The sequence below is a fragment of the Pongo abelii genome, chromosome 13, assembly GCF_028885655.2.
Source record: "Pongo abelii isolate AG06213 chromosome 13, NHGRI_mPonAbe1-v2.0_pri, whole genome shotgun sequence".
NCBI classification, from domain to species: Eukaryota; Metazoa; Chordata; class Mammalia; order Primates; family Hominidae; genus Pongo; species Pongo abelii.
The window spans coordinates 67,340,437-67,365,563 of record NC_071998.2 but is presented as its reverse complement, the minus strand read 5'-3'; the positions used below and the strand labels follow the sequence as shown (position 1 = coordinate 67,365,563).

Genomic DNA, 25,127 nt, shown 5'->3' with positions numbered 1-25,127 from the left:
ATCCTTAGAACCTATGAGTATGTTAGGTTACATGGCAAAGGGAATTAAGTTTTCAGATGAAATTAAGGTTGCTAATGAACTGACTTTAAAATGGGGGAGATTATCCTGGATTAACCAAATAGGCCCAGTGTAAACACAAGGGCCCCTAAAAAGTGGAAAAGGAGATTAGAAGAACAGTCAGAGAAATGAAATGTTGCTGGCTTTGAAGATGGAGTAAGGCTGGGCACGGTGGCTCATGCCTATAATGCTAGCACTTTGAGAGGCCAAGGCGGGCCGATCACTTGAGGTCTGGAGTTCCAGACCAACCTGGCCAACATGGTGAAACCCTGTCTCTACTAAAAATACAAAAATTAGCTGGGCATGGTGGTGCGCGCCTGTAATCCCAGCTACTCGAGAGGCTGAGGCAGGAGAATAGCTTGAACCCGGGAGGCAGGGGTTGCAGTGAACCCAGGTTGTGCCATTCCACTCCAGCCTGGGGTACAAGAGGGAAACTCCATCTCAAAAAAAAAAAAAAAAAAGAGAGAAAGAAAGAAGAAAACAGATGGAGGAAGACGCTACAAGTCAAAAAACATGGGCAGCTTCCAGTCGATTGTCCCCTAGAGCCTCTAAAAAAGAATGTAGCCCTGTTGATACCCTGCTTGCCCAATGAGATCTGTGTAGGACTTTTGACCTACATAACTGTAAGGTAATAAATTTGTGTTGTTTCAAGCCACTGAATTTGTGAGATTCTGTTAAAACAGCCCCAGGAAGCTAATATAAGTGGTCAGCTTGGGAAGTTTTCATAGAAAAGGTTAATTTTGATAAACTTTTGAAGGGACATTATTGGTGGAGAAAAAGATGGGGAGATAGATGTTGGAATTCGAGTCCATCAGAATTTTTTTTTTTAACATTTCAAGGATATGTGATACCTACCTAGAATATTTATAAGCCAAAGCTAGAGGAATAAAACACTATTATGTAATTGGTGCTAAATTCCCCAGTGAAGTCAGAGGCAAGGCATTCTCAAGAATTTTTCTCAGCAATGTTAGTTGACTTGTGTGCAACTTCACAGATTTAAAGGCTGACAAAATACTTGCTTTACCTGGTTGGTTTTAAATTACTTAAGTCAGTACAGAAAGCAGACAGAATCTCCAGCTTCCACAAAGCCCACCCCTGAATGTCACCTGGAGCTTAATATTCTTATCACTCTCCTTTAATCAGATCTGTGGACCCTGCTGATTTGTTTTCATTGGATCCTTCTGAATAAAAAATAATTGGATCATGAAACACACATATACACACATAGACAGACAGGAAAACAGACACACACTGAGACAGGAGAAATAGAGCAAAAAAAAAAAAACGCCTTCCATATGTACCTTTATTCATTAAAACATATTTATTGAGGACCTATATATGACATGAACATACATCATGTTAGGGATCCATCAGTGAATGAGACAGGCAGGGTCCCTGTCTTTACAGAGCTCACAGCCTAGTGGAGGACATAGACAAATAATTATGCAATTTATAGCAGAGTGGAAAATGTAAGTTGCTATGAGGGAATACAGAAGGGGCAACCAACTCAGTCTGGGGATGGGAAGGGAAAAGTGTGTTGGGGAGGTTTTCTGGAGAAAGAGAACTTCTATGCCACTCACTGTCAAAGTGTGGTTTTTGGATCAGCAGCATCAGCAAACCCTGGGAGATTGTATACATGGACATTCTCAGGCCCATTAAGTCACACCTATTAGGGCTAAAATTCTAAGGATGGGGCACGGAAATCTGTGTTTCATCAAGCCCTCTAAGTGATTTAGATACATGTAAAGTTCATCGAGAATCAGAGCATCACACCTGAACTGCACATTACAATCACTTGGGTCACTTTCCACAGAAATGCTGTGGCCCTATGCCCAGAGATATTAATTTAATTGGACTGGGATAAAGCCCTGGTATCAGTACTTTCTCAAGTCTCAGGTGATTACGATGTGATTTTACTGTGCAGTCAGGGTTGACGCTACTTCTGTAGGACAGCTGAAGCTGGGGGCTAGGACAAGGGCTGGAAGGATCTTACAGGTGGTGTGCAAAAAGCCCAGAGGTCAGAGAAAGCCTGATGTAGTGTGTTTGGGGACCGGACAAGTCTACATACAACAAAACCCCGTGGTTTAAAATAAGGTTTGTAGACATAAGTTCAGTTGTTCATTGTAGTACTTCTTAAACTTTAACAAGCATAGAAATCATCTGAGGGTCTCATAGAAACACAGAGATTCTGATTTGGTAAGTAGGAGCAGGGGACTGAGGTTCTGCATTTCTATAAGCTCAGCGATGCTGATGTTGCTGGTCTGCAGACTGCACCTCACCTTAGCAAGGTTCTATTGCCCCAGCTTTCCCTGAGGGTACATGTCAGTGGATGGGAACTGCAGAAGGATGTATCTACGCATTAGTCCCAGGGCTGACATAAGGGCACCTAGTTGGGGTGAACTGCGGATGCCCATTGTTGTGTGGGCATGTTTTTATGGTAGGGAGGAAAGACACAGCCTCGCCCAACCTCCTAGCCTGCTCTTCTGATTATTATCCATCAAGGTCGTACTGCTTTTAGCTCAGCAGTAACTCCCCTCTTTCTCTCCTCGTCCCTCCCACGCCAATCTAGCTGAGTGCCTCCCCCGGCCAGGCCAGCCGACCAGATCATTAAGTGACCGCCGGAGTGCTCCGTAACGCGCCAGCCAGCCAGTGAGGCGCTGGGCGAGGCGGGGGCTCTCCTGGGACCCGTCTCCCTGTTCCCACCTTCCCCCGCTGACCGCGGCGGTGCCTGCGGCAGAGCCTCCCTCTGCAGCAGCCCCTTGCACTTGGCTCGCACTTCTGGGCGCTGTCCATGGTTGCAGCAGCTTTCGGCGCGCCACGTCAGGAGGCCGCAGCAGGGCCCTGCGATTGGCGGAGGAGCCCCTCGCCATACCCCTGCACCTCCGCCCACGCGCCCCGGCGCCCGAGGCGCGTGCCAGAGAGCGTGCCCGGCGCGCCCCGGGGCTCCTGGGTGGCACACCCACTTTCCTTATTAGGGCAGAGTCGGGTGCCCAGAGCCGGCGGCCGGGCGAGGGGTGGGGCGGGGAGCCCTGGGGCGAGACGGCCGAGGGCGCAAGCACAGCCTCAGCCGCAGCCGCCTCAGAGCGGCAGGAGGGAGCAGTCGGTCGCTGCGTCCCGGCGGGCCACTTTCCCGGGACCCCGCTCATCTTCCTTGGGCCGAGATTTTCCACTGCGCCCCTCCGAGTACCCGGGTTCCAAACCCTTAGCCACGACATGGAAGAATTTTTGCAACGCGCCAAATCTAAACTGGTAAGTTGAGTGAGCAAGGCTGTGTGTGTGCGCGCGCGTATGCTGATGGAAAGGTGGAGAGGAAAAGGTGTTGCAGCAGAGGAGGAAGAAACAACTTTGCCACGGAGTTATCAGGGTGTGCGGGTTGTCTCCTGGAAGAAATCTCTGGAACTCTGGCTCTTAAAGCTGGCAATCTGTCTCGAGAATCCTCCACCGCAACCAGACGAGGTGCAGAGCTGAAGGAGGTTGTGGCCTGGCTGAAGTTGGGTCGCTTCTGTCCAGCTTCGGTCCCTAAATCAGCAGTTTGCTCCTGAAAGCTAAGGGATAACTGGGTGTGGTCTTCCTTGAGATAAAGAGCCCAGCCTTCTGCAGATGCATTACGTGTAAGTGTAAAAGGAAAAAAAAGAGACCCTTAGAACTGTACTTCAGCTGGAGGTGACAAAAGTGAGGAAGTCAGGGTGCTGGGTAGCAAGGACATGTGTGGTACTGGAGAATCCACAGAATAGAGCTTGCTCCACTGCAGGAGTTAGGGATATTCTAGTGTGTCTTGTGTCTCGCTAATTCCTGTTCACATCTGTAAATTGGGGCGGAGGCAGAAGGGGAAAGCTCTAACTGTTGGTGTTCTGGAGTTTACCAGATCATCGTTCTCCCGGGAGCAGACCTGTGTGTTAGCCCATGTTTACCATATCACTGTCCAAACAGTGAATGGGCAACTCCACTGTGTATGTTAACAGTTGCTACACATTCTGAAACAACAGACTCTAGCAGTTTCTTAATTCCAAACTGTTTTGGCTCTCCAGCACAGCAGTAATAAACATAATGGAAATGTTTCTGTTTTGGCAGAAAAAAAAAGAAAAGCCTGTACTCATTTAGAAGCAATGTCTTCAAAGAACTGTAAAAGCACCTTTTACAGGCCTGGCATAGAAAGAAATGCATAATTTATGATGCCTTTAACCTTTAAGCCTTCATAGAAGCCAAAATGTAAAGTCTGCATTAAGGTAATGTTTTAATCACAAGGCAGGATATTTGCAGGGTTTTTACGGTAACTCATTTACCCTCGCACAACAAAGGGAGTGCAGGAAGGGAGGGCCCAAAGGTGCCTGAACCACCATTCAGAGTGCAGACAGAAGTGTGATCCTTACAATGGTCTAACTGTAAGTATCTTGTAAAAGACCATTAAAGTTGATAAGTGCTTATATAAAACTTTCTACCTGAAACCTCCCAGAGAGTTGAACGTTTGTGGAGATTTCAGAGTTGAGGAAGTTTGTGATCATCTCTGTGTTTATTGACCCTTTTATAGTTTTACTAGAGTACATGGATGAAAATACTAATTTCAGAAACTCAACTAAGTATTTGGCATTTCTGATAGTATGAGTACATGTTCTGTTCTTTATCCAGTAATGAAGGAGAAATGTTAAAAAATGAAAGACAATTTTGGCAACTGTGCGTGTGTGTGTATGAAAATGGTAATCAATGACAAACGCAGAGTTCTGGGCTGTATCTGTTTTTCACTCCCATAACATTTATTTATCAATATTTTCACAATAAACATTTAGACTGTGGGGTCTGATATGAGCAAGAGGTTTGTCTCAATTCTGAGGAGCAGTTGCTGGAATGGAAATTTCCCTATTTCCGAGTAATCAGTTTAAAGTAATCTGTAATTTATTTACCGAGTCCCTTCATTAGACGAGCAATTGCTCTACATCATTAACAAAAAAAAAGGACAGGAAAGAGAAGCAGTTGTTTGAAATATTGTTACCAGTTTCATGTCTTAGCCAGAACAATTACTGCTAATTTTATCGTTTCTTGGAATAAGCTTCTTCTAGAAATCATGATTAACCTTTCACATCCAGCCACAGGAAAGGTGTTTTGGTCACTTTTAGTGTCATAGTTTCCTGATAAGTTACATTTTCCAGGTAATAAGATTTTTACTTAATGTATGACACTCAAATATAGTAGTAGATAACATTCTCCTTTAGAGGATAGATAACCTTTTTCTTGGAGAAAAAAAATTAAGTCAATGTCATTCACTTGTGGGAAATTTATTTATAATAAAAAGGTAAGATTTGGCTGGGTGTGGTGGCTCACGCCTGTAATCCCAGCACTTTGGGAGGCTGAGGCGGGTGGATCACCTGAGGTCAGGAGTTCGAAACCAGCCTGGCCAACATGGTGAAACCTCATCTCTACTAAAAGTACAAAAATTAGCCGGGCATGGTGGTGTGTGCCTGTAATCCCAGCTACTAGGGGGGCAGAGGCAGGAGAATCACTTGAACCTCGGAGGCGGAGGTTGCAGTGAGTCAAGATTGTGCCACTGCACTCCAGCCTGGGCAACAGAGCGAGACTCAGTCTCAAAAATAAAATAAAATAAAATAGTAAGATTTTTAAAAATTCAGCCAATCCTTTGGAAAACATTTTAAGGTGAGGAAATTTACCATGCTGATTTTTACTTAAGCCTTATTAGACCAGAATTAGAATGTAGGAGCTATGTTTTAAATGTTTTTCTTTAGAAGTTTAGCTATATGATACCTAAACGAACAAACATAACAAGCCTAATTACTAGTTTTGTTTTTTTTTTTCTATTTGGCTTAATTGCTTTGTTATTCCGTGGGCATTATATATATATTTTTAATGGTTTGAAATAGTTAATGACTCTTCCAAAGTCCTAACATAACCTCATCATCATTGGGGCTAGCTAATTCCAATAGGCAAAAAGAACTTTAAATTGCAAAATGGAATTGCTATTAGCCATAGATATAATCTCCAATAATCAAAATGTTGGAAAAATTGCGTGTCTTTTTTTCTGACTTGGAACATTTATTATTTATCTGTCATTGTAAGGAGAGAGGAAACTCTGCTATTCTAGGCCAGGCCCCTAGGTTGAACAGAAGTCTTTGAAAGAAAAGGATATTTTGAAATTTTATCAGGTAGTTTGGAGCTGATTTCCATTGAAGTTAGGAGATCACTCTCAATTCTATTTTTAATCCCAGTCTGGTCCTACTACTCTTTAAACTGAGGCAGATTCACTGACATAATCCCATCCTCCTTTTCCCTAAATCTCCCTTTCTAATACCTTTCCCTCCCTCCTGAGAATACTCAGTATTTACCAGAAATGGCAAAAGTAAACTCCAGGTGTGGCCTCAGAGGCATCCCTCCTCCTGGGGCTCAAATGCTTCTCATGTGGGCCTGACTTCTGCCTGGTTAGGACAGGCTGGGGGCTGGAGCATATTTGTGAAAAACTTGGTTGGAGGTGGGGCACGTCTAGGAAGGTAGTTACTTCTTCCAAGCAGTCTCCAGAAATGCCCCCTTCTAGACAAACAAGGAATGACACATATGGAATTGACACGAGGATTGTTAAAGCAATAATAACAGTAGGATAAGCAATCTGAGAGCAAGCCCCGCAAGCTTGAGATCGTAATCAAAGAGTGGCGCTTCCTAGTTGAAATCACTTCCTTGATGTGAGAACCCAGCCATATTTTTGTTCTGGATGCTTACTACCAGAACTAGAAATGAGAGTGCAAATGTATTTTCTTTTTTCTCCTGCCCATTCAGAGTTGCAGAAATCAAATCCTATAGTTCTAGATCAGTCCTTAAGTTTTAGCCATGCTTTCTATTCTTAGTTACATCATTTCTATGGTAAGAGAAGTTGAAAGAGTGTAGGGAATGAGGGCTCCCTGCTCTATGCTGTGATTTGGGAAATGACCCTCAACTTCATAGTGGTCAGCTCAGGAAAGTATTCAGGACAAGGACAGTCTCATGGTAGTAAATGGTCCATGTTCCCATGAAGTTTGGGGGGAGAAAATGAAGTACATGAGGAATCATCTGGGGATGGGTAGAGAGTTCTGGGGCTCTGGCTGGCAGGAAGCCAGGCTCCCTACACTGGGCCTCTGCTGCTGAGCCTCCCTCACTGCCCAGACACCCCCAGCTGATGCAACTCAAGCAGCTGTTAATGGGTGGAGATCACCGCAGCCCACATGCCCTATGATGTAGGTCAGGAGCCAGCCTTGGGTGGCGGGGGTGGGGATGTTGTCAGCTGTCACCAGCAGGATACATGGCACATCAGTGTCCCAGGAATGCTGTTTTCAACAAGAAGGTGGAGAGAGTAACTACCGCAGTCCAGGGGATGCACCTGCTACTTCAGCAGCGACAGCTGTGGAAGAAGGGCTCATTTCTGCAGTAGGTAATAGTTTATATGTGGACTTCTACAGAAGAAAAATTCTGGGTGACTTGAATGTCAGCTCATACTCTGTGATATGTGGCATAGGGACAGGAAAGCACATTCAAAACTCTAAATGAACAACTGCATTAGAGTGATTACAGGAGATGGGGTTTTAAAAAGAAAGAAAGACTGCAGCATGTCTGCAGAATAATCAACTTGATTGGAAATTGAAGGAATATATTCTTCCTGATTTCCTCTTGCATGGGAAGAAGGTTGTGCGTATCAATAAAAAGGATATTTAAAGTGAATGCTTCATACCTTTTAAAGGGCTGCTGTGGTAAGGACTAGTAATGATGAAGAAGCTGGCAGAACTGTTTTATTTCAGGAGCTGAGCTTATTCTGATCAGAAACCGTGGGATCAGCTCCTGCCCCATTGCAAACCAGGGCAGGTGCTCTTGAGATCATGCCTCTTGCCAGAGCATTTATGAGCAGGAAACTCAGGAATCCAAAGCACTTCCCTTGAATGTGATACCCCTTGCTTAGGGGCTGATGAGGAATGAACCCTTGATTGTTTTGGTCCTGGAGTTAGCTTCATTTCTCACTGCCAGATCATTCAGACGAACAGCTGCGGATTGTCCCAGCCCTGGGACCTTCGGAGAAGAGCCACACTTTTTTAGTGTAAACAGATCTTTAAGTGGATCAGTCTGTCTCAAAGGAAGAGAGGTGCTCCCTGTGATTCAGGCAGCACCTTGGGTCTTGGAGGACATGGGATCAGGTGAGCAAGGTCACCCTTTAGGCAGTGATTTGGGGACTATTTTGTCAACTAAGTAAACAGCTGATGGCTTTGGTATAACCAGTTTGTTTCTATGTAACATTTATTTGGGCAGATATTAACATAATTTTGAGTTTGGTAAACTGGTCTGGGGAGCTCCTGTAAGCAATGGCTTGGTGATGGAGGCATTATTCCTCCAGGGAGGGGGTAGAGGGAACCTACCCCTCCGTGAATGTTACCTGAGCAGTTTGAAGAATGAGGGAAGAATACTTGGATCTGGATGAAGGCTGCAAAAGAGGAAACAATATCAGAGGACCAGAGAGAGGGGATGCAACGTTAGTTATTGATTTTTCTTGAATCTTGGGGATTATGGGAGAGTCCTGGAGTTTGAAGTCTTCTTGAAAGGAAACTGGGGAGGGCTGATGTATCAGGAGGCAGCATTCCTATGGAGGGTGATATGAATAGTGCCCTCTGAGTTTGTATAGTACACAACCTGCACAGTCATTCATGGCTACCCTGTTAGGGGTCTCAAAGTAGCGTACTCAAAATCTCTAGCATTGTCCCAAATCCATTTCTTTCTGAGCCCTGTGGCTTTGGACTTCGGTTTCCAGGGAAAGGAAGTCTTTCTTCTTGAGAGCTCTTGTAAGACTAATTGGGCTCTAGATCACCCTGGAAAATCAGACCCACAAAGTTTGAGTTAGTATAATCAAGCTGATAAACACAGCTTTGGTTTCTTAATCTGAAAAATGGAATAATGATGCCTACTTTGCATGTTTGTTGCAAAGCCAAAATGATGTATTCGTAGCCCTTAGCACAGAACCTGGAACAATGGTGGGTCTTTCCACTTGCCTCCAAGCCCGTCCTCTTCTGTACTTCCTTGTCTTAGTGAATGGCATTGTGATTCATCCAGTTTGTCCAGCTGAAAACTTCCTTTTCCTTCATCTCTTCCCTAACCCACCCTATCCTTAAGTCACCCAGATGACTACAATGGCTGGCAAGCTGCTTTCACCCTGCTTCCAGGGAGATCATTTTGAGAGCATCTTTCACACTTTTCCTACCCCTCCCTTAAAACCTCCTCATCACTTTCCATTGTTCTTAGGAGAATGGACACACTTTTCATATGACCTGATCTGCTATCCAGCTTCTTTCTGGCTTTTCCTCCAGCTCTCCTTGGCTTAAATAATTCCTTCCTCTTCTAAATGAGCCCCCTCACCTACTTCTTGAGTCTAAGTCAGGTATTTTGGTAATTTTTTAGATAACTTATTTCCACTTGTCATTATATCTCTATTGGGCATGTTTGTTCGATTAATGCCAGTTTGGTGAGAGTAGGGACCAGGGTCTGTATCGTTTTGCTCACCATTGTATCTCCAGGTTCTGGTGCAGTACCTGATGCTCAAAGAGTGTTTTTAGAATTAATAAACCCTAAAGGCAAGAGTCCTGCACAAAGCATGGCACTTTGTAGTGGCTCGATAAAAATAAACGGAGGGCCAGGTCTAGATTTTTGGAGGTCTGATTCTGAAGAAGGGCTAGCGTCAGGAGGCAGGAAGCCATATTTGTTTGCTAGAAGAAGGTGAAGGACACTAAAGTCAAGGAGCACCATATTGTACTTCATACACAGTAAGTACTTAATACAAAGTGTTAAGACAAAATAAAAATCTAATTTTTATGCATGACTGCTTGGGATCTATAAATATTGGTTGAACTAAAGCATGAATGGAGAGAGGCAGAGGAGAGGAATGGGGCACTAAAAGCCTCTGCAAAACTGCACTGGGTAGATCAGCCAACAGTGGAACCATTGGAACCATAGGTTCTCCTCCATGTGGCTCAAAGACTAGAAGTTGGGCTCCCCCAAGGCCAACCACTGTACCAAGTCAGCCCAGCCTAGTCTCTTGCTGCCCTTTGACCAGTGCTAATATCATTAGAGAGACTGGCAGGGAAGCTGTTCAGAGTCCTTGAGAGAAAAGATTAGGCATTCGAGACTTCCTGTCCAGCCCTGGCACTGCAGACCTCGTGTGTAGGGTAAACTCATGCATGATCCTGGGTCAGACCTCTCGTCCAGCCAGTGGGACTGTTTGTGGTCGAGCATGATCATGGTCTTCCACTTCATCTAACTCTCCTGGATGTGACCAGACCTTCCCAGGTATTTGTTTTAGCCTGTAATGCCAGAGTCTTTTTGAACTGATGATGTCTAGGAAAATTGCATATCTTTGGCTCCATGCATTTGATATTTCTTGCTTTGGCTTCCCGGAAGCTTAAAGCTATGTTGGTGCTTCATTTTCTTAGCCTAGGATTTCTGAACTAAGGTTTTGTTTTGTTTTGTTTTTTTTAATTGTTATTACTTAGTTTTAATCTCATTATAGTTGTTTTAATTTTTTTACTTTAATGTATATGCACTTTTATTATAAGTAGGTTATCCTTTTGGTTACTGGCAAGAATAAATAAATACATCTTATAATAATATGTATGATCTTGAGTATATATTGGTGACCAGTCTGGCCTAATTCAGGGTTCATCTACTCAAATTTGAGAATTAGCTTTTTTTAGTAATGGAGAATATAGTGCAGGACTTCAGAATAAGTAGCTGAAAGGAAACATCAACAGAGTCCAAAGATTGTCTGTGTTCCCATCCTTGATGATTGCTGACCTCCCTGGGAGCAGCAATAGCCACACTTTCTTACATCTGAGCCCATAAACGGGGAACTGTGAGGCAGCCCCTGGCAGAGGCTGCCTGCCCTAAATCAGATCCTGGGAGATTTTTCCTAGAGTATGAGTTGTGGATTTAGGAGACCTTTAGAAGGACTTTTGTCCTCCTTCCCACTTCTTGCCCCCTAAAGGCAGTACAGCTGGGTGGCTAATCATGTGGAGCCAGTGCCTGATTTCAAATCCTAACCCCGCCACTTTTACTTGCTAGTCACACAATCTTAGTTTCTTAGCCTCCCGGAGTCTCAATTTCGTCATCTGTAAATGAGAACAGTAGTAGCACTGGCCTCACAGGGCTGCTGCATGTGTGTAGGCCCTGAGACGAGGACATGATCTCCATGCACAGTAATAAAAACATGAAAAGGCCACTAGCGAACAAGAGCCAGGAAGCCCTATTTACATTTCACAGAAACAAGAACAATTTTTAGCTGTCTTGCAATTCAGTCAGAATTTGTGGAATATCTGTCTTAGCTCTAAGAGATACTTTTAAAATTTGATTTAACTCCCACAATGGTCTTGTAAGGTAGGTACTAATCTCCTTTTGCAGTTGCCGAAACTGAGGCTCAGTGAGGGTTAAGAGGTTTGCCCAGGACGGGGGCAGTGGCTCATGCCTGTAATCCCAGCACTTTGGGAGGCCCAGGCAGGCAGATTGCCTGAGGTCAGGAGTTCCAGACCAGTCCAGCCAACATGGTGAAACCCCGTCTCTACTAAAAATACAAAAAAATTAACTGGGCGTGGTGGTGTGCGTCTATAATCCCAGCTACTCGGGAGGCTGAGGCAGGGGAATTGCTTGAACCAGGGAAGTGGAGGTTGCAGTGAGCCGAGATCATGCCTCTGCACTCCGTCCAGACTGGATGACAGAGTGAGACTCCATCTCAAAAAAAAAAAAAAAAGAGGTTTGCCCCAGATTGCACAGCCACAAAGAGTAGAGCTGGAGTTTGCTTCCGGATCACCTGACTTCAATTCTAGGACGTTCTTCCTCATACCATAGGCACCTCTTCCCACAAGATCTCCTGGAACATTTCATTCTCCTTAAATTAAAAGTGAACAGCTTGACAAGTTTATAGGAGGGCTGAGTTGTAAGTTAGTGAAATTGCACATATATTGTTCACGCTCACCCAAGAGGGATTCATTCTTCTGTGTTGCTTGTTTTATATTAAAATCTTTTGGACAACAGAATATCAACCAATGTTACTGAAATCCTGCTATGAGAAAAACATGGTGTTAGGTCATCTGAGAGTTGGTTGAATACATTGTGAGATTGTTCTCACTGCATGCCCATTTGAAAGAAAATTAACTGATAAATGATTTGGAGGAGAATGTGTGTGACTAGCTTTTAGAGTAATTAGAAATGTTATGGGCATTTGGTGAAATGTTAAGAACAAGAATGCATTTTTAAAAGAGTTTAAATGCCTCTTATTTGCCACCAAGGCTATTTGGTTTTGTAGTTTCTTCACTGTTGCCACTCTCTTATTGGTGGCCTTAAATATCACTTTGATGGATTGACCGATGTCAGGGGGTCTAGGCAGGAGAAGATCCAGGGTTAGAACACAGCTCTCGGTTGTGTCAAGTCCACTTTGGCTCTCCAATCTGCTGGTTCAGCAGCGCCCCACAAAACTGTTGATTATGCTCACGATACACACAGAAGTGAAGGAAAGGGGAAGAAAGGAAAGAAGGAAGGTGGAGGCAGAATTGGAAGGGAAATAGGAGAAAAGAAAGCGATAAAAGGATTCAAGAAGGAAGCAAGTATGAACATCCTTCCACAATTCAGGACAGGATGCGTTGTAAGTGCAACAGTTCTTATGTCCACGGTCACTTCCCTGGCACATCAGCCAACCCAAAGTCACCCCAAAACTAGGAATTGGGCAAAGGCAACTAAAATTGATTATTGAAAACCTATCATCAGTTAGTTCTTTTCTGACAGGAAAATTCCCTAAGCGCAATCTCTGAGGCTATTTGCGAGATGATACTTGTAAATCATTCACAGAAATGCTGGGCGCACAGCAAAACACATGAATGGTAGCTACCATCATTGAGGTTATTATTTAATGTGCACTTTGACACAGTGTTCACCAACCTGGTTTTCTCAGAAGGGGATGATGGAAGGGGAGGTGGCTGCCAGAGGCTGTAATAGATGATGACTTACGATGAGGAAACTACACAAACAAAACCAAAATCAAACAGGACCTATAAGAAGCAGACCCAATGGCGGGCGTGGTGGCTCATGCCGATAATCCCAGCACTTTGGGAGGCAGAGGTGGGCAGATCATGAGGCCAGGAATTCAAGACCAGCCTGACCAACATGGTGAAACCCCATCTCTACTACAAATACAAAAATTAGTGGTGGCACACACCTGTAGTCCCAGCTACTCAGGAGGCTGAGGCAGGAGAATCACTTGAACCCGGTAGGCAGAGGTTGCAGTGAGCCAAGGTCATGCCACTGCACTCGAGCCTGGGTGACAGAGCTAGACTCTGTCTCAAAAAAAAAAAAAAATAAATAAATTAAATAAAAAATAAAGGCAGATCTGGGCCCCCAATAAGTGTTATTCCATTTGGTGTCAGGTAAATAATCCCAAATATCTGCACAGCCCTTGGCAGACATAACATCACTGACATAAAGTACATATATATCTGACGCTCATAGTAATGACCCTAAAGAATCAGGGGGAAAAGATCATTTAAATTTAGTGTCCTGTTTAAGAAGAAAGGTGTGGTGCATAAGCGATTTCAGAAAAATTTCCCACTCAGATAATTAACATAGAAAAAAATAGAAAAGAAGTTGTGGCTTGCAGGGTAGGCTTCGGTTGTCTGACAAAGCCTCTTGCATAGGAGACCTTGTTCTTGAGTGAAGCCAGTTATGTGAAACGTCATGGTTTATAACAAGTGATCATGAGTCAGGATGGAAGGTGATGGTGCAAAAATGTGAGTCTGATGTGGGGAGGCATAAATAGGCCTCAGCACGTACAAGATGTGAGCAGCCTGGTGCCCCACTCCCATTCTCAGTGGAGAACTAAATCTGGTTCTTGACTCCAGAGGAAGCACAGCAGTGACCACAGAGGTATAAAATAAGGTCCCTGAGAAAAGCCCGTGAGGGACCGGAAGACTGCTGATGGCCTTGCAATTCTTTGAAAGGTTCTTATGGAAGAGTTTCCACCCATGGAAATTATTTCTTCCCCTCAGTTGAAAAAACAGGACTTTTAGGATGAGTAGCTTTTTTTTTCTCCCTCTTAATGAAGCCCATTCATTAAGGTACCTTTTTTTTTTATTTTTTGAGACGGAGTCTTGCTCTGTTGCTAGGCTGGAGTGCAATGGAGCCGTCTTGGCTCACTGCAACCTCTACCTCTCTGGTTCAGGAGATTCTCCTGCCTCAACCTCCTGAGTAGCTGGAATTACAGGCAGGTGCCATCACGCCCAGCTAATTTTTGTGTGTGTGTCTTTAGCAGAGACGGGGTTTCACCGTGTTGGACAGGCTGATCTCGAACTCCTGACCTCAGGTGATCCACCCGCCTCAGCCTCCCAAAGTGCTGGGATTACAGGTGTGAGCCACCGTACCCGGCTGGTCCTTTTTTTTTTTGCTGCAGAAAATTAATGAAAGGGTGCAAAAAGAGAAATGTGCATGCTGGCTTCCTCCTCTCCAGCAAGAGCAGAGGCAGAAGATCATCCTGGAGGCAGAAGCATTTTGATCCTCTTTGCATTCCTCAGACACATTTTCTGTAACAAGTGGTCAGTGGTGCTGGCCAGACCAGCACCTGGCTCTGAGAAGATAGAAATGTCACAGCATGTGGACAGATCAGCTGCTCCCTGCCACGGGTATGTCTGGGAGGACAGGACACGTGCCTGGCTGCTCCCTGAGAAGTCAGTGTCCCTGGTCCTCTCTCCAAGGAGGCAAGAAGGGGCAAATCCTGTTCTGTTCCCCATTCTTGATTCTTTACAGTTAAATATTTCCCTTGGCCCTTAGCAAGCTGGTTTGTTTTTCATGAGACACCTCCTGGTCAAACCATGGGGTATGATTCTCTCATCCTTCATTGGCTACAATATAAAGAGACTTCTGGAGCTACTTCCTTTTGGAAGACTGGATTCTTGCAAGGAAAGGTGGGCAGTCTTTTAGCCGATTCTTGTGGATTAATTTACAACTTTGATTCAGGTTTTGTTTTATCTTTTGAGTGTTTACCAAGATCATTGAGAGAACTTGTTTTTTCTCTTTAGATGGTGGACAAATTGCAAGCATGGTCTTAAGAAATGTATATAGGTCACAGAAAAAGATAAACAAGAGGGAGATATTTTATTCCCTAGGTGAATCTTTCTTCTATTGTTTAATTATGAATCTGCTTTGCAAGACCCTAAAATAAAGCCATCCACGAAGCAAAGCAATTTCCGTGGCCCTGTGACTGATCATGTGCTTGCCACTTGGCTGATACCCCTGGACTGTGGCCTGAAGTGTCATTACTCTTGGCTCCAGTCTCCAGAAAACCCAGACATAAACTCGCTGTGGTGGATGCAGATCAAAATGCCATCCCAGAGCTGGCTTTTAAAATGTTTTGAAAAATTCATTATCCCTCTAAGCCATTAGGTCACTTTGAGCCTTATGGGGAACAAATGTATTTCTCACTTCTGTGGAATTATTTCATGCCAAAATAGCCTCCTGACCAAGCGCAACATCTCTGTACAAATCAATTCATACACAAAGGGTTTCATAGGCTGGCATTTACGTAGACGGCTCTGATGAATCTCATAAACACTGAGCCACACTTGTTACAATTGGCCCCTTTGTTGGACTTCTGCTCTCAGCAGGATTTATATTCAGCCACCCTGATCACCATGTCACCCTGGGTACACCCTGACCCGTCACTTCAGGGAGTGCTGTGGAAAACAGCCATTAGGGTTCCTTGTGTTTAAGTACAGCATTCTATGGCCATCATCTTTTATTTATATATTTATTATATCTTGTTGTGTAACTGTAAGTTATTTTAACAATTATAGAATCACAGACCTTTACGTTGGAAACTACTATAGAATCATAGGGGTTTTTTGTTGTTGTTGTTTGTTTTGTTTTTAGAACCAGGGTCTCCTTCTGTTATGCAGGCTGGAGTGCAGTGGCAAGATCATGGCTCACTGTACCCTTGAACTTGTAGGCTCAAGCGATGCTCCCACCTCAGCCTCCCAAGTAGCTATGACTACAGGCATGTGCCACCAAGCCTGGCTAATTTTTTTTTTTTTATTTTGTAGAGATGAGGTCTCATTATGTTGCCCAGGCTGGTCTCGAACTCTTTTCATGTTCTTTGTCATGAAGGATCTCAAGTGATCCTTCTGCCTAGGCCTCTCAAAATGTTGAAATTAGAGGCGTGAGCCACTGTGCCCAGCCTAATCACAGATTTTTAGCATTGAAACAGATGACTTTAGACATCTATTTCAGTTGCCTTATATTGTATTTCAGGCTTAGTTTCTTTGTAAAATAATAAACAAGCAATAAGGTATATTTGGAAAATAGAGGAAAGCTGAAAAAATACCCATAAAAAGAAAAAATTAAAACTAAAAATCACCCACTTTCATTGAAGCATGACCCTTGGTGATAGTTTGGCAAGTAGTTTTCTTAGTCTTTCTTCCTTGTGCACAGGACTTAAGATATTTGTATATCTTGCAACCCCAATTTTTATTTTACTTAACATTATTTATTATTTTCCTATGTTATTACATAGTATTCAAAATCAACATCTTAAATAATAGAACACCGTTTAATAAAGAAGACCTACCGAGGTTAAACCTTTTCCTTGTCCCTCCTTTTTGCTATTGTTAATTACTACAACAAACATCTTTGCACATAAAAACATTTTATCCTGTTTAGAATTATGTTCTTAAACTGGCTTTCCAGTATGCAATGATTAGGGAAAAAGATATTAATATTCTTAAGCTTCTTTATACATCTTTTTAAATTGACTTCTGGGTGAACTCTTCCCAAATTTCAAGACTCAGAGAGGTTAACTAGTCCCACAGTACATTGTGACAGAGTCAGACATAGATTTGAGGTCTCTTGACCCCGAAGTCGGCACCCCGACACGTTAGAGAATTTGTGCAGTTTGAAGGAGAATGGTGTCCTGATAGTATACATCGTAGATCTGAGCAAATAACCTGAAGTGGCCTGCCTGCTGAGTTGAGACAAGTGTAACAGAAACTGTGCCACACCAGTTACAACTCTGCTAATGAGACCAGTAGGTAGAATCTGGCTGGGGGGGCTACTTTCTCTTTCTCTTTTCACTTCCTCTCTCAATTATTTCAAAAAGATTGAGCCTTATGGAACAGTAAAGCTATTGCTGCTCTGCTCGGTGTGGTCACTCGGAGCGCAGTGTTGCCCTTCATAACTGTTGTCACCTACTTGATCTCATTTGATTAACCTTGGGGAGGGTTCACGTTATTATATTTATGTCAAAAATGAAAAGAACAAGGCCAGAGAGGTTAAGTCCAGCCTTGCCCAGAGACACACAGCCAGTAAGTGGCAGAGGTGGGCATAGATTCTCTGTCTTCTAATTCCCAGCATCTGTGCAAAGAAAAATTGATCTATGTTTTCGAAAGATAGTTTGAAGGTCTCATTGAGAGCATAGTGGTTGGATTCATCTACATAAAAGAAAACGTCCGAGTGAAATACAGGGCACTTTTCTGAGAGGAGGCTATTCAACGGTGAAATCTATTCATCCTAAAGCTGCTTTTCTTTGACACAGGAAAACATACCCATCAAGCTTTGGAGTTTCGTGTGATGGACTCTGATGTACAGTATGCAACTGTGAGATTAATGAATGTGTCACTGGTGGAAACATGCTGAGCCCAACAGGCTCTGGAGACCAAGTGTCACCTGTAATGGAAAGAAGGCACCTGAGAGTCAGGGTCTCTGGAGGGCCTGTGGCATCACCTGACATGCCTGTAATGGGACAACAGGTGACTGGATGTCACTTATAGTCATTTCAGCTGAGAGTTCTCTGTAATGTGGGAAAGAAGTTTAATTGCCTGTAACATCAACTCTTTCCCTGCTACAGAGCAGGTGTGATTCTGTCAAAGTCTCTTTTCCAACCTCCCCATTCTCAGCTGTTTCTTCATTTGGATCATATTCATTAACTGCCCCAGAGCCTAAATGCATCCCACACTGATGCAATGGGGAGTAATTTTCGTTTAGTGCAGTTTGATATCACTTAAGCTAAATTCTGCTCTTTCAAAACTCTAAGAAACACATAGATCTCCCCACCAATCTTTTGTATCACCATAGCATGACAAAGGCAACACGATTGCTAAAGCCAATATGTGCGAAGATGAAGATGCATTGGCCTCTGGTTAGTAGTGGTCCTGGGTTGCCTGTGTTTTCCAGTCATTCTTAAGAATTTGATTAATTCACACTGGTGAATAAAGAAAACTGCAAACATAATTGAAAGAAAATCTAGGCAGCTGGAAGTCAAGGTTAGTTTGGACTTGTAATTCTGTATTGGTGAGAATTTTTGGTTGATACTTGCCCTGAAAACCTAATATGATTTTTTGTTTTAGAGAAGTCTATTGTGTAATTGGATGATTTGTATACAGTATGATAATTCCTTTACAGACCCCGTGTTGGGAGGCTTCAGTATATGCCGAGGGAAATAGACTTGGGATGATATTTCCTTGTAAATGTTGGGTGGGAGTGGAATCACTGACTCTGAGAGACTGAGATGATCTGCATAGTTGTTAAATCACGCACACCTGCTAAATAATTAGCATGCTGTGGGGCAGGGGGTCCTGGAAGTAAATCCTTGCATGCCCCAATTTTTAGTTGTCCAACTCCTTTCTGAATATACTTCTGCTTTATTTTAAAGACAGAGCAGAAAGCATTGAGGGCCAGATAAGAGCAGTCAAATTAAGCTAGTATCTCACCATGACTGATATCCCATGCTGGGTCTCGTCTCCTGTCCCCATTTCCTCAAAATATCTTTACACCACTTCTTATCCTTATCACTCCCCCTTCAGCAGAGCCTGCTCTTGGTCAGCATGCCAGGGAGTTAACATCTATCCGTGTTTCCTGTGCAGCTACATATGTTATTTGACCTTCACCATCATCCTCTGCGACAGGCATCATTATGCCCAGTTTGCAGAGCTGGAAACTGAGGCTCAAAGAGGTCAAGTAACTTGCTCTAGGGCACACAACTAATGAATGTTGGAGCTAAATTTCTAGTATGTCATTCCTGAGAGTCTTAGCTTATATTTCCACTTCAACAGACTGCAGGGACATAATACACTTACTTCAGGAAGAGTGGTCATTCCGTCAGCGCTATTTAAACTTTCATGCATATAGGAGTCACCTGGGAATCTCGCTGAAAGGCAGACTCTGATTCAGTACACTTTGGGGTAGAACCTGGGATTTTGCACTTCTAACAGGCTCTCAGGAGATGGCAATGCTGCTGTCCCCCAGAGCCCACAAATCTGAGTAGTGAGTGTCCAGAGCATTGATAAGCCAGGAGGCGGGAGCGGTGCATTAGAATCTGAGGGGGCTGCACAGCTGGGAGAAGGTGCCTTGCAGTGGAAGTGGCATGCTTCCCCCCAAGGAGGTGTGGCCTTGCTGCCATCACATTGTGGCGAGATGCCTGATGTGCCGCGTCTGTTTCTGTTGCTACCATATTTCAGGTGAGATCATTGGTTTGGAAAAAAGGATCTTTTTGGCCAGACGAGGTGGGTCACACCTGTAATCCCAACACTCTGGGAGGCTGAGGCGGGAAGATCACTGGAGCACAGGAGTTCGAGACCAGCCAGGGCAACTTAGCGAGACCTCGTTTCTACTAAAAATCAAAAAGTAGCTGGGCTTGGTGGTGTGCACCTGTAGTCTCAGCTACTTGGGGGGCTGAGGCAAGAGGATTGCTTGAGCCTGGGAGGTCGAGGTTGTAGTGAGCCAAGATCATACCACTGCACTCCAGCCCAAAATCTGTCTCAAAAAAAAAAAAAAAAAAAAAATCTGCAGTCACGCCACCATGCAGAGAGCCATGGGTTCTAATGACCCATAAAACAGGCCCTGCATGTGATACATATTTCTAATATGTATTAAAATTTCTTCATATCCCTTATGCTTTTCTCATACAAAACACAGGGCCTTGTGACTTCACAGTGCCTGGCAGGAAGGAGGGACCATAAATACATTAAAACGACCAGGCACTGTGGGGTCATGCCTGAAATCCCAGCACTTTGGGAGGCCGAGGTGGGTGGATCACCTGAGGTCAGGAGTTCAAGACCAGCCTGGCCAACATGGTGAAACCCCATCTCTACTAAAAACACAAAAATTAGCTGGGTGTGGTGACACGTGCCTGTAATTCCAGCTACTTGAGAGGCTGAGGCAGGAGAATCGCTTGAACCTGGGAGGCGGAGGTTGAAGTGAGTGGAGATCATGCCACTGCACTTCAGCCTGGGTGACAGAGTGCGACTCCGTCTCAAAAACAACAACAACAACAAAAAACATTAACAGGCTGGAGGGAGAAGTAGAAGAGAACTGAAGGAACTGGCAGTCTTTCAGGGAATGCAGAGCTTTTGACTGGGCTCTTTGAATGATCTCAGGAGGAGGAAAGCACACCACTCGCCCTACAGAAAACTTAATGTTGGAATGAAGCTTTTCTTTCTTTTAAGACAAAACCATTCACAGTTCCCCTCAACACATTTTCGTCTCTTTCTCTCTTTATCTAAATAATAATAATAATAGTTATTATTATTATTATTGAGATGGAGTCTCACTCTGTCACCTAGGCTGGAGTGCAGTGGTGCGACCTCGGCTCACTGCAACCTCCACCTCTCGGGTTCAAGCAATTCTCCTGCCTCAGACTCCTGAGTAGCTGGGATTACAGGCCTGCGCCACCACGCCCAGCTAATTTTTGTATTTTTAGTAAAGACGAGGTTTCACCATGTTGGCCAGGATGGTCTTAATCTCTTGACCCTGTGATCTGCCTGCCTTGGCCTTCCAAGGTGCTGGGATTACAGGCGTGAGCCACCGTGCCCAGCCATATCTAAATTATTTAAAATGTTTCTTCTCTTTCTTTGATGCCATCTTCCCAGAAGTCCTTGTGACTGGATGGCCTTCGCATTCTGCTTTCTTGTCCCCACCGGCCCTATTGTTAGTGGTGCGTGGTTCCATGTGGTGCTTAGTTATTTATGGTGCTCCTTTATTATTCATGCCTTTCTTCCTTTGTTCATGGCTGTTGCTTAGTCACGATGCTTCTCTGATGTGTTCTTGGTTCATGCTTCATTTCCTACTGCCCTTTTGTGCTTTTCTATTCCTTTTCCCTTAACACAGAATTCTTTTCTCTTAACATAGTGGGGAGCCCGGAGTGGTTTGTGGAACTTTGTTTAGCTTGGGGATGGTCAGCAGGCATCTACGTTTTAGGAATCATTTTAGGTGTGGTTCTTTATCAACTGTCTTTCACTAGGTTATGCCGTGGTAGCAAAAATCCCCAATGTCAGTGGCTTTCAGCATTAAAGGTCTATTTCCTGCTCATGTTACAAGTTGCTGAGGGTTAGCTGTGGCTCCAAATGTCTTCTGCATTCTGGAATGTAGGCAAAAGGAGCAACAGCTGTCTGGGGTATGCTGCTCTCATGGGTAGAAGAAGAGAGTTAGGGAGCTGGTAGGCTCCAGTAATCATTCTTAAAGCTTCTGCTCAGAACTGGAATGAGCCACTTCCACTTTCTCTTTATCAGCCACAGCAAGCAAGTTACATGGCCAAGCCCAATAGCAGTGGGGTGGGAAGTATACTCTGCCCATGGACAGGCACTGAAAGTTTTATGGCACTGTGCAGGGACGGATTATTGTCATTTACAGGAAGGAAAGTTAATAATTAGGAGTAATATTGCAATCTACTACGTGGTGAGAGCTAGCATTCACCATCTGGTGGACACTGAACAGAACCACACTTGTATTCTTTTGATGGCCATACAATGGGTAGATTGTGACCAATTAAAAACTTTAAAAAATAGGAGATTTGGGGGACAGTTTCAAGTAATGAAAATCTCCAGTAGCTATTTAGTCATCTCTTTTGCCTTCAGTTGAGGGTTGAGCAGGGGTTGTTTTCATTTGGGATGACTTCAGGCTGCATCTATGTCCCAAGTTAGGAGTTTGGGGAAGCTAGGTGAATTCCTTTAGGTCACCAGGGAAGCATTTATGGAATATGACTGCCTGGAAGATCTTTTAAATTCTCTGTGCTTTAGTTTCTTCCCAATATAAGAAATATAAATTGGGACTAACAAAAGACGCTCCTTCATAGGGGATTCTGAAGATAAAGTTAGACAGCATATGTAAAGCTCTTAGACTATGTCTGGCACATAATCAGAATTTTTGAGTGAGTGCTCTAATGATGAGGATGATTTCTACTACTGTGATATCTCAACCCCTGGAAAACATATTGGGAATCCCCAAACCACCAGTTTTGGAGTCAATAGACAATCAGATTTATGTTCCTGAGTTAAAGATTTATTTATTAAGATAAATAAATAAAACCAAAATTAACCCAGAAAGTAGGGGCTTAAATTTCTGGCCTCTTGAAAAAACTAGCCACGATTTCTCTTAAAGAAGATTAATTTTTAGGTTGTGTGTTCACCCCCTTCAGTCATTGTGTGGAATGAAAATCCTTTAAAATATGTTACATAAAGTTCTTGGTTTATTAGGTGAACACAGTGCATTTGGGGCTTGTTTGGGTGGGGGAAGTTGTGTGATTTGTTGGGAAATTCCAAGCAAGGGCAGAAAGGAAAGGCCTCAGGCTTCTGTCCGGAAGTCAGTGGCTTGGCATCAAGGGACAAGTCCTGGTAGAAATGGGTAAAGCTCTGCAGGTTAGTGCTGTGTGGGGTGTTTACTAGTGAACATAATGAGGCTTCCGGCCTGACGACTGTTTTTGTTTCACATCCCATCAGCTAAGCCTGAGAGCCTTGAGGTGAAAGGAAAAGAACAAGGGTCACGGAATTAGAATGTCAAGTTCAGTTACTTCTCAGCTGTGTGAACTTGGGTATGTTCCTTAACCTCTTTGGGTCTTGGTTTATTCATAAATGTAATGCTATGTAATATTTATTCATCATGATCACGTGTAAGAGCATTGCATAAGTTCTTTTTTTTTTTTTTTAATTGAGACGGAGTCTCGCTCTGTTGCCAGGTGGGAGTGCAGTGGCATGATCTTGGGTCACTGCAACCTCTGCCTACTAGGTTCAAGCAATTCTTCTGCCTCAGCCTCCCAAGTAGCTGGGACTACAGGTGTGCGCCACCATGCCCAGCTAATTTTTTTTTTTTTTTTGTATTTTTAGTAGAGATGGGGTTTCACCATGTTGGCCAGGATGGTCTCGATCTCTTGACCTCGTGATCTGCCCACCTTGGCCTCCCAAAGTGCTGGGATTATAGGCATGAACCACCATGCCTGGCCGCATTGCATAAATTCTTTAAATATTCACTAAATAATTTTATTTTCATAAAAGCCCTATTTGGTAGGTACTGTTATCCCCATTTTGCACATGGGGAAACTGAGGTAGAGAGGGGTGAGTAACTAGCTATACTCACACGGGCAGGAAGGGGTGGAGTCAGGTTTTGAACCCAAGCAGTCGAACGCCAAAGTCTACATGCATACCCATCGTGCTTTGTTGCCTTTTGACACAGCATGTCACCTGGGGTTGCTGCTCTGAAGAGTAAGTCTGTTCATTTCTTCTAAATCCTAGTCCACTATTTATCATGTAGGAAGTAGATGCTCTGTAGACATTAATGGTTATTTCCCTCCCCCTTTCCTATTTCCTTTCAGCTGTCCTGGTAGACCAAGGTAATCAGGACTAGTGGGTGCCTAGGAATGGGGTGAGAGATCTTGAGCCCCAGTTTTCCCTGGGCAAGATCTCACCTGACTCTCAAATTCACCTTGTCTCATTTATTGCATGAAACTTTCTTTCACTTTTTCAGCCTTTATAGCACCAAGCTGGAAGGTATTATGTCATCTTATAAAGCAAACTCTAAATTGAAAGGAATAATGGCCTAGTTTGGTGTCCCTCTCAGCACACACCATTATATCTTCATATGAAGCTGCCTAGTCAAGTAATATGTGAATGAGTTTTACACATATTTTAAATCTGCTTTGGAGTTCATCTATCTTTAAAAATGTATTTGATTTTTTTCCCTCTTTATTCTGCATGGTTTCAAAGTAGGGAGCTCCTTACTCCTTCCCTTGGGGTAAATAACCTCTATGGTGAAAGGTGTGGCACACACAGATTGGCTGCTGTGAAGACTTGACACACCTCTTCAGCGATTCTGTTTCTATTTCCTCTTACTGGTGGTTAGGTTCCAAATTGTCTCTGTAGCTGGTGCCATGTTCCAGAAGCAGAAATATGTCGTGGAAAAAGTAATGGCTCCAGGGAATAATGAGAGGTGGGCTTTAGTGCTTTCCCTTCTAAGTAGGAGCTGTGTGACCTTGGGAAATAACTGGCCTTTTCTGGAATCCTGTTTCTTTAATTGCAAAACAAGGAGCCAGTGTTAGTTCAACTGTTCCAAACTGGGGACTCCAGGATTTTGAGATCTCCCATGCAGGGATCCATTTTAATATTTTAAAACTAATAATGCTGTTCAATGAGAAATAAAAACTTTTAAGACATGGAGTCCACAGAGAAAGAAAAAAATGAAAGAGATCACTGGTGGTGGAAAGTTGGGGAACAAGAATCAGTTCTTATTTATTTTTCTTGCAGCACTGTGCGCATAAAGTTCTTGGTTTATTAGGCCAATAAGGCATATGATTTAATCTGTAAGTCTTAGTCAATCAGACATATTATTTACATCTCCAAGTCTTAGTTTTCTCATCTGTTAAAATATGAGGATAATATACAATCCATATTTGGGGTTCAGAAGTTTGTTGTGAAGATTAAATGCATTTGAAGCACTTAGCCAATGACACTCAGTACACTGTGGCTATTTTTCTAGTTCTTCAGTGTGGGTTTAAATTTACCCAGAAGGGATATTTTAGATTAAACAAGCCCCCACCAGATTATGTGGTAAATTTCCTTAGCTGTAGGGTGGGGTTATTTGGGTTGCAGTGAAACCAGGGATGGAACAGTTAATCCCCACTTCCTTAGGAACTATAACCCAAGTGTGCTTTGTGCAAGCCTTTCACCTGGATAAACCATCAACTGGTTACATCTGGGCCCAACCAGAATAGGCAAATGGAGAGAGGAGAGAAGGGAGAGGGAAGCAAACATGAGACCAAAGCCCCTGGAACA

General features: G+C 43.5%; 1 protein-coding gene across 6 annotated transcripts in view; it reads left to right on the top strand.

Annotated features, from left to right (window-relative positions):
* The first annotated feature begins 2,697 nt into the window (after positions 1-2,697).
* Positions 2,698-25,127, top strand: part of PRUNE2 (prune homolog 2 with BCH domain) — a 295,929-nt gene continuing 273,499 nt past the window's right edge. For 2 of the 6 annotated variants that reach the window (XM_054519503.2, XM_054519501.2), the window contains exon 1: positions 2,990-3,306. In XM_054519503.2, the coding sequence (XP_054375478.2) occupies positions 3,271-3,306 (36 nt within the window). In that variant the 5' untranslated portion in view covers positions 2,990-3,270. Of the gene's footprint in view, positions 3,307-25,127 lie in introns of all 6 variants that reach the window. The other 4 variants (XM_054519500.2, XM_054519506.2, XM_054519502.2 and 1 more) reach the window with 4 other exon arrangements.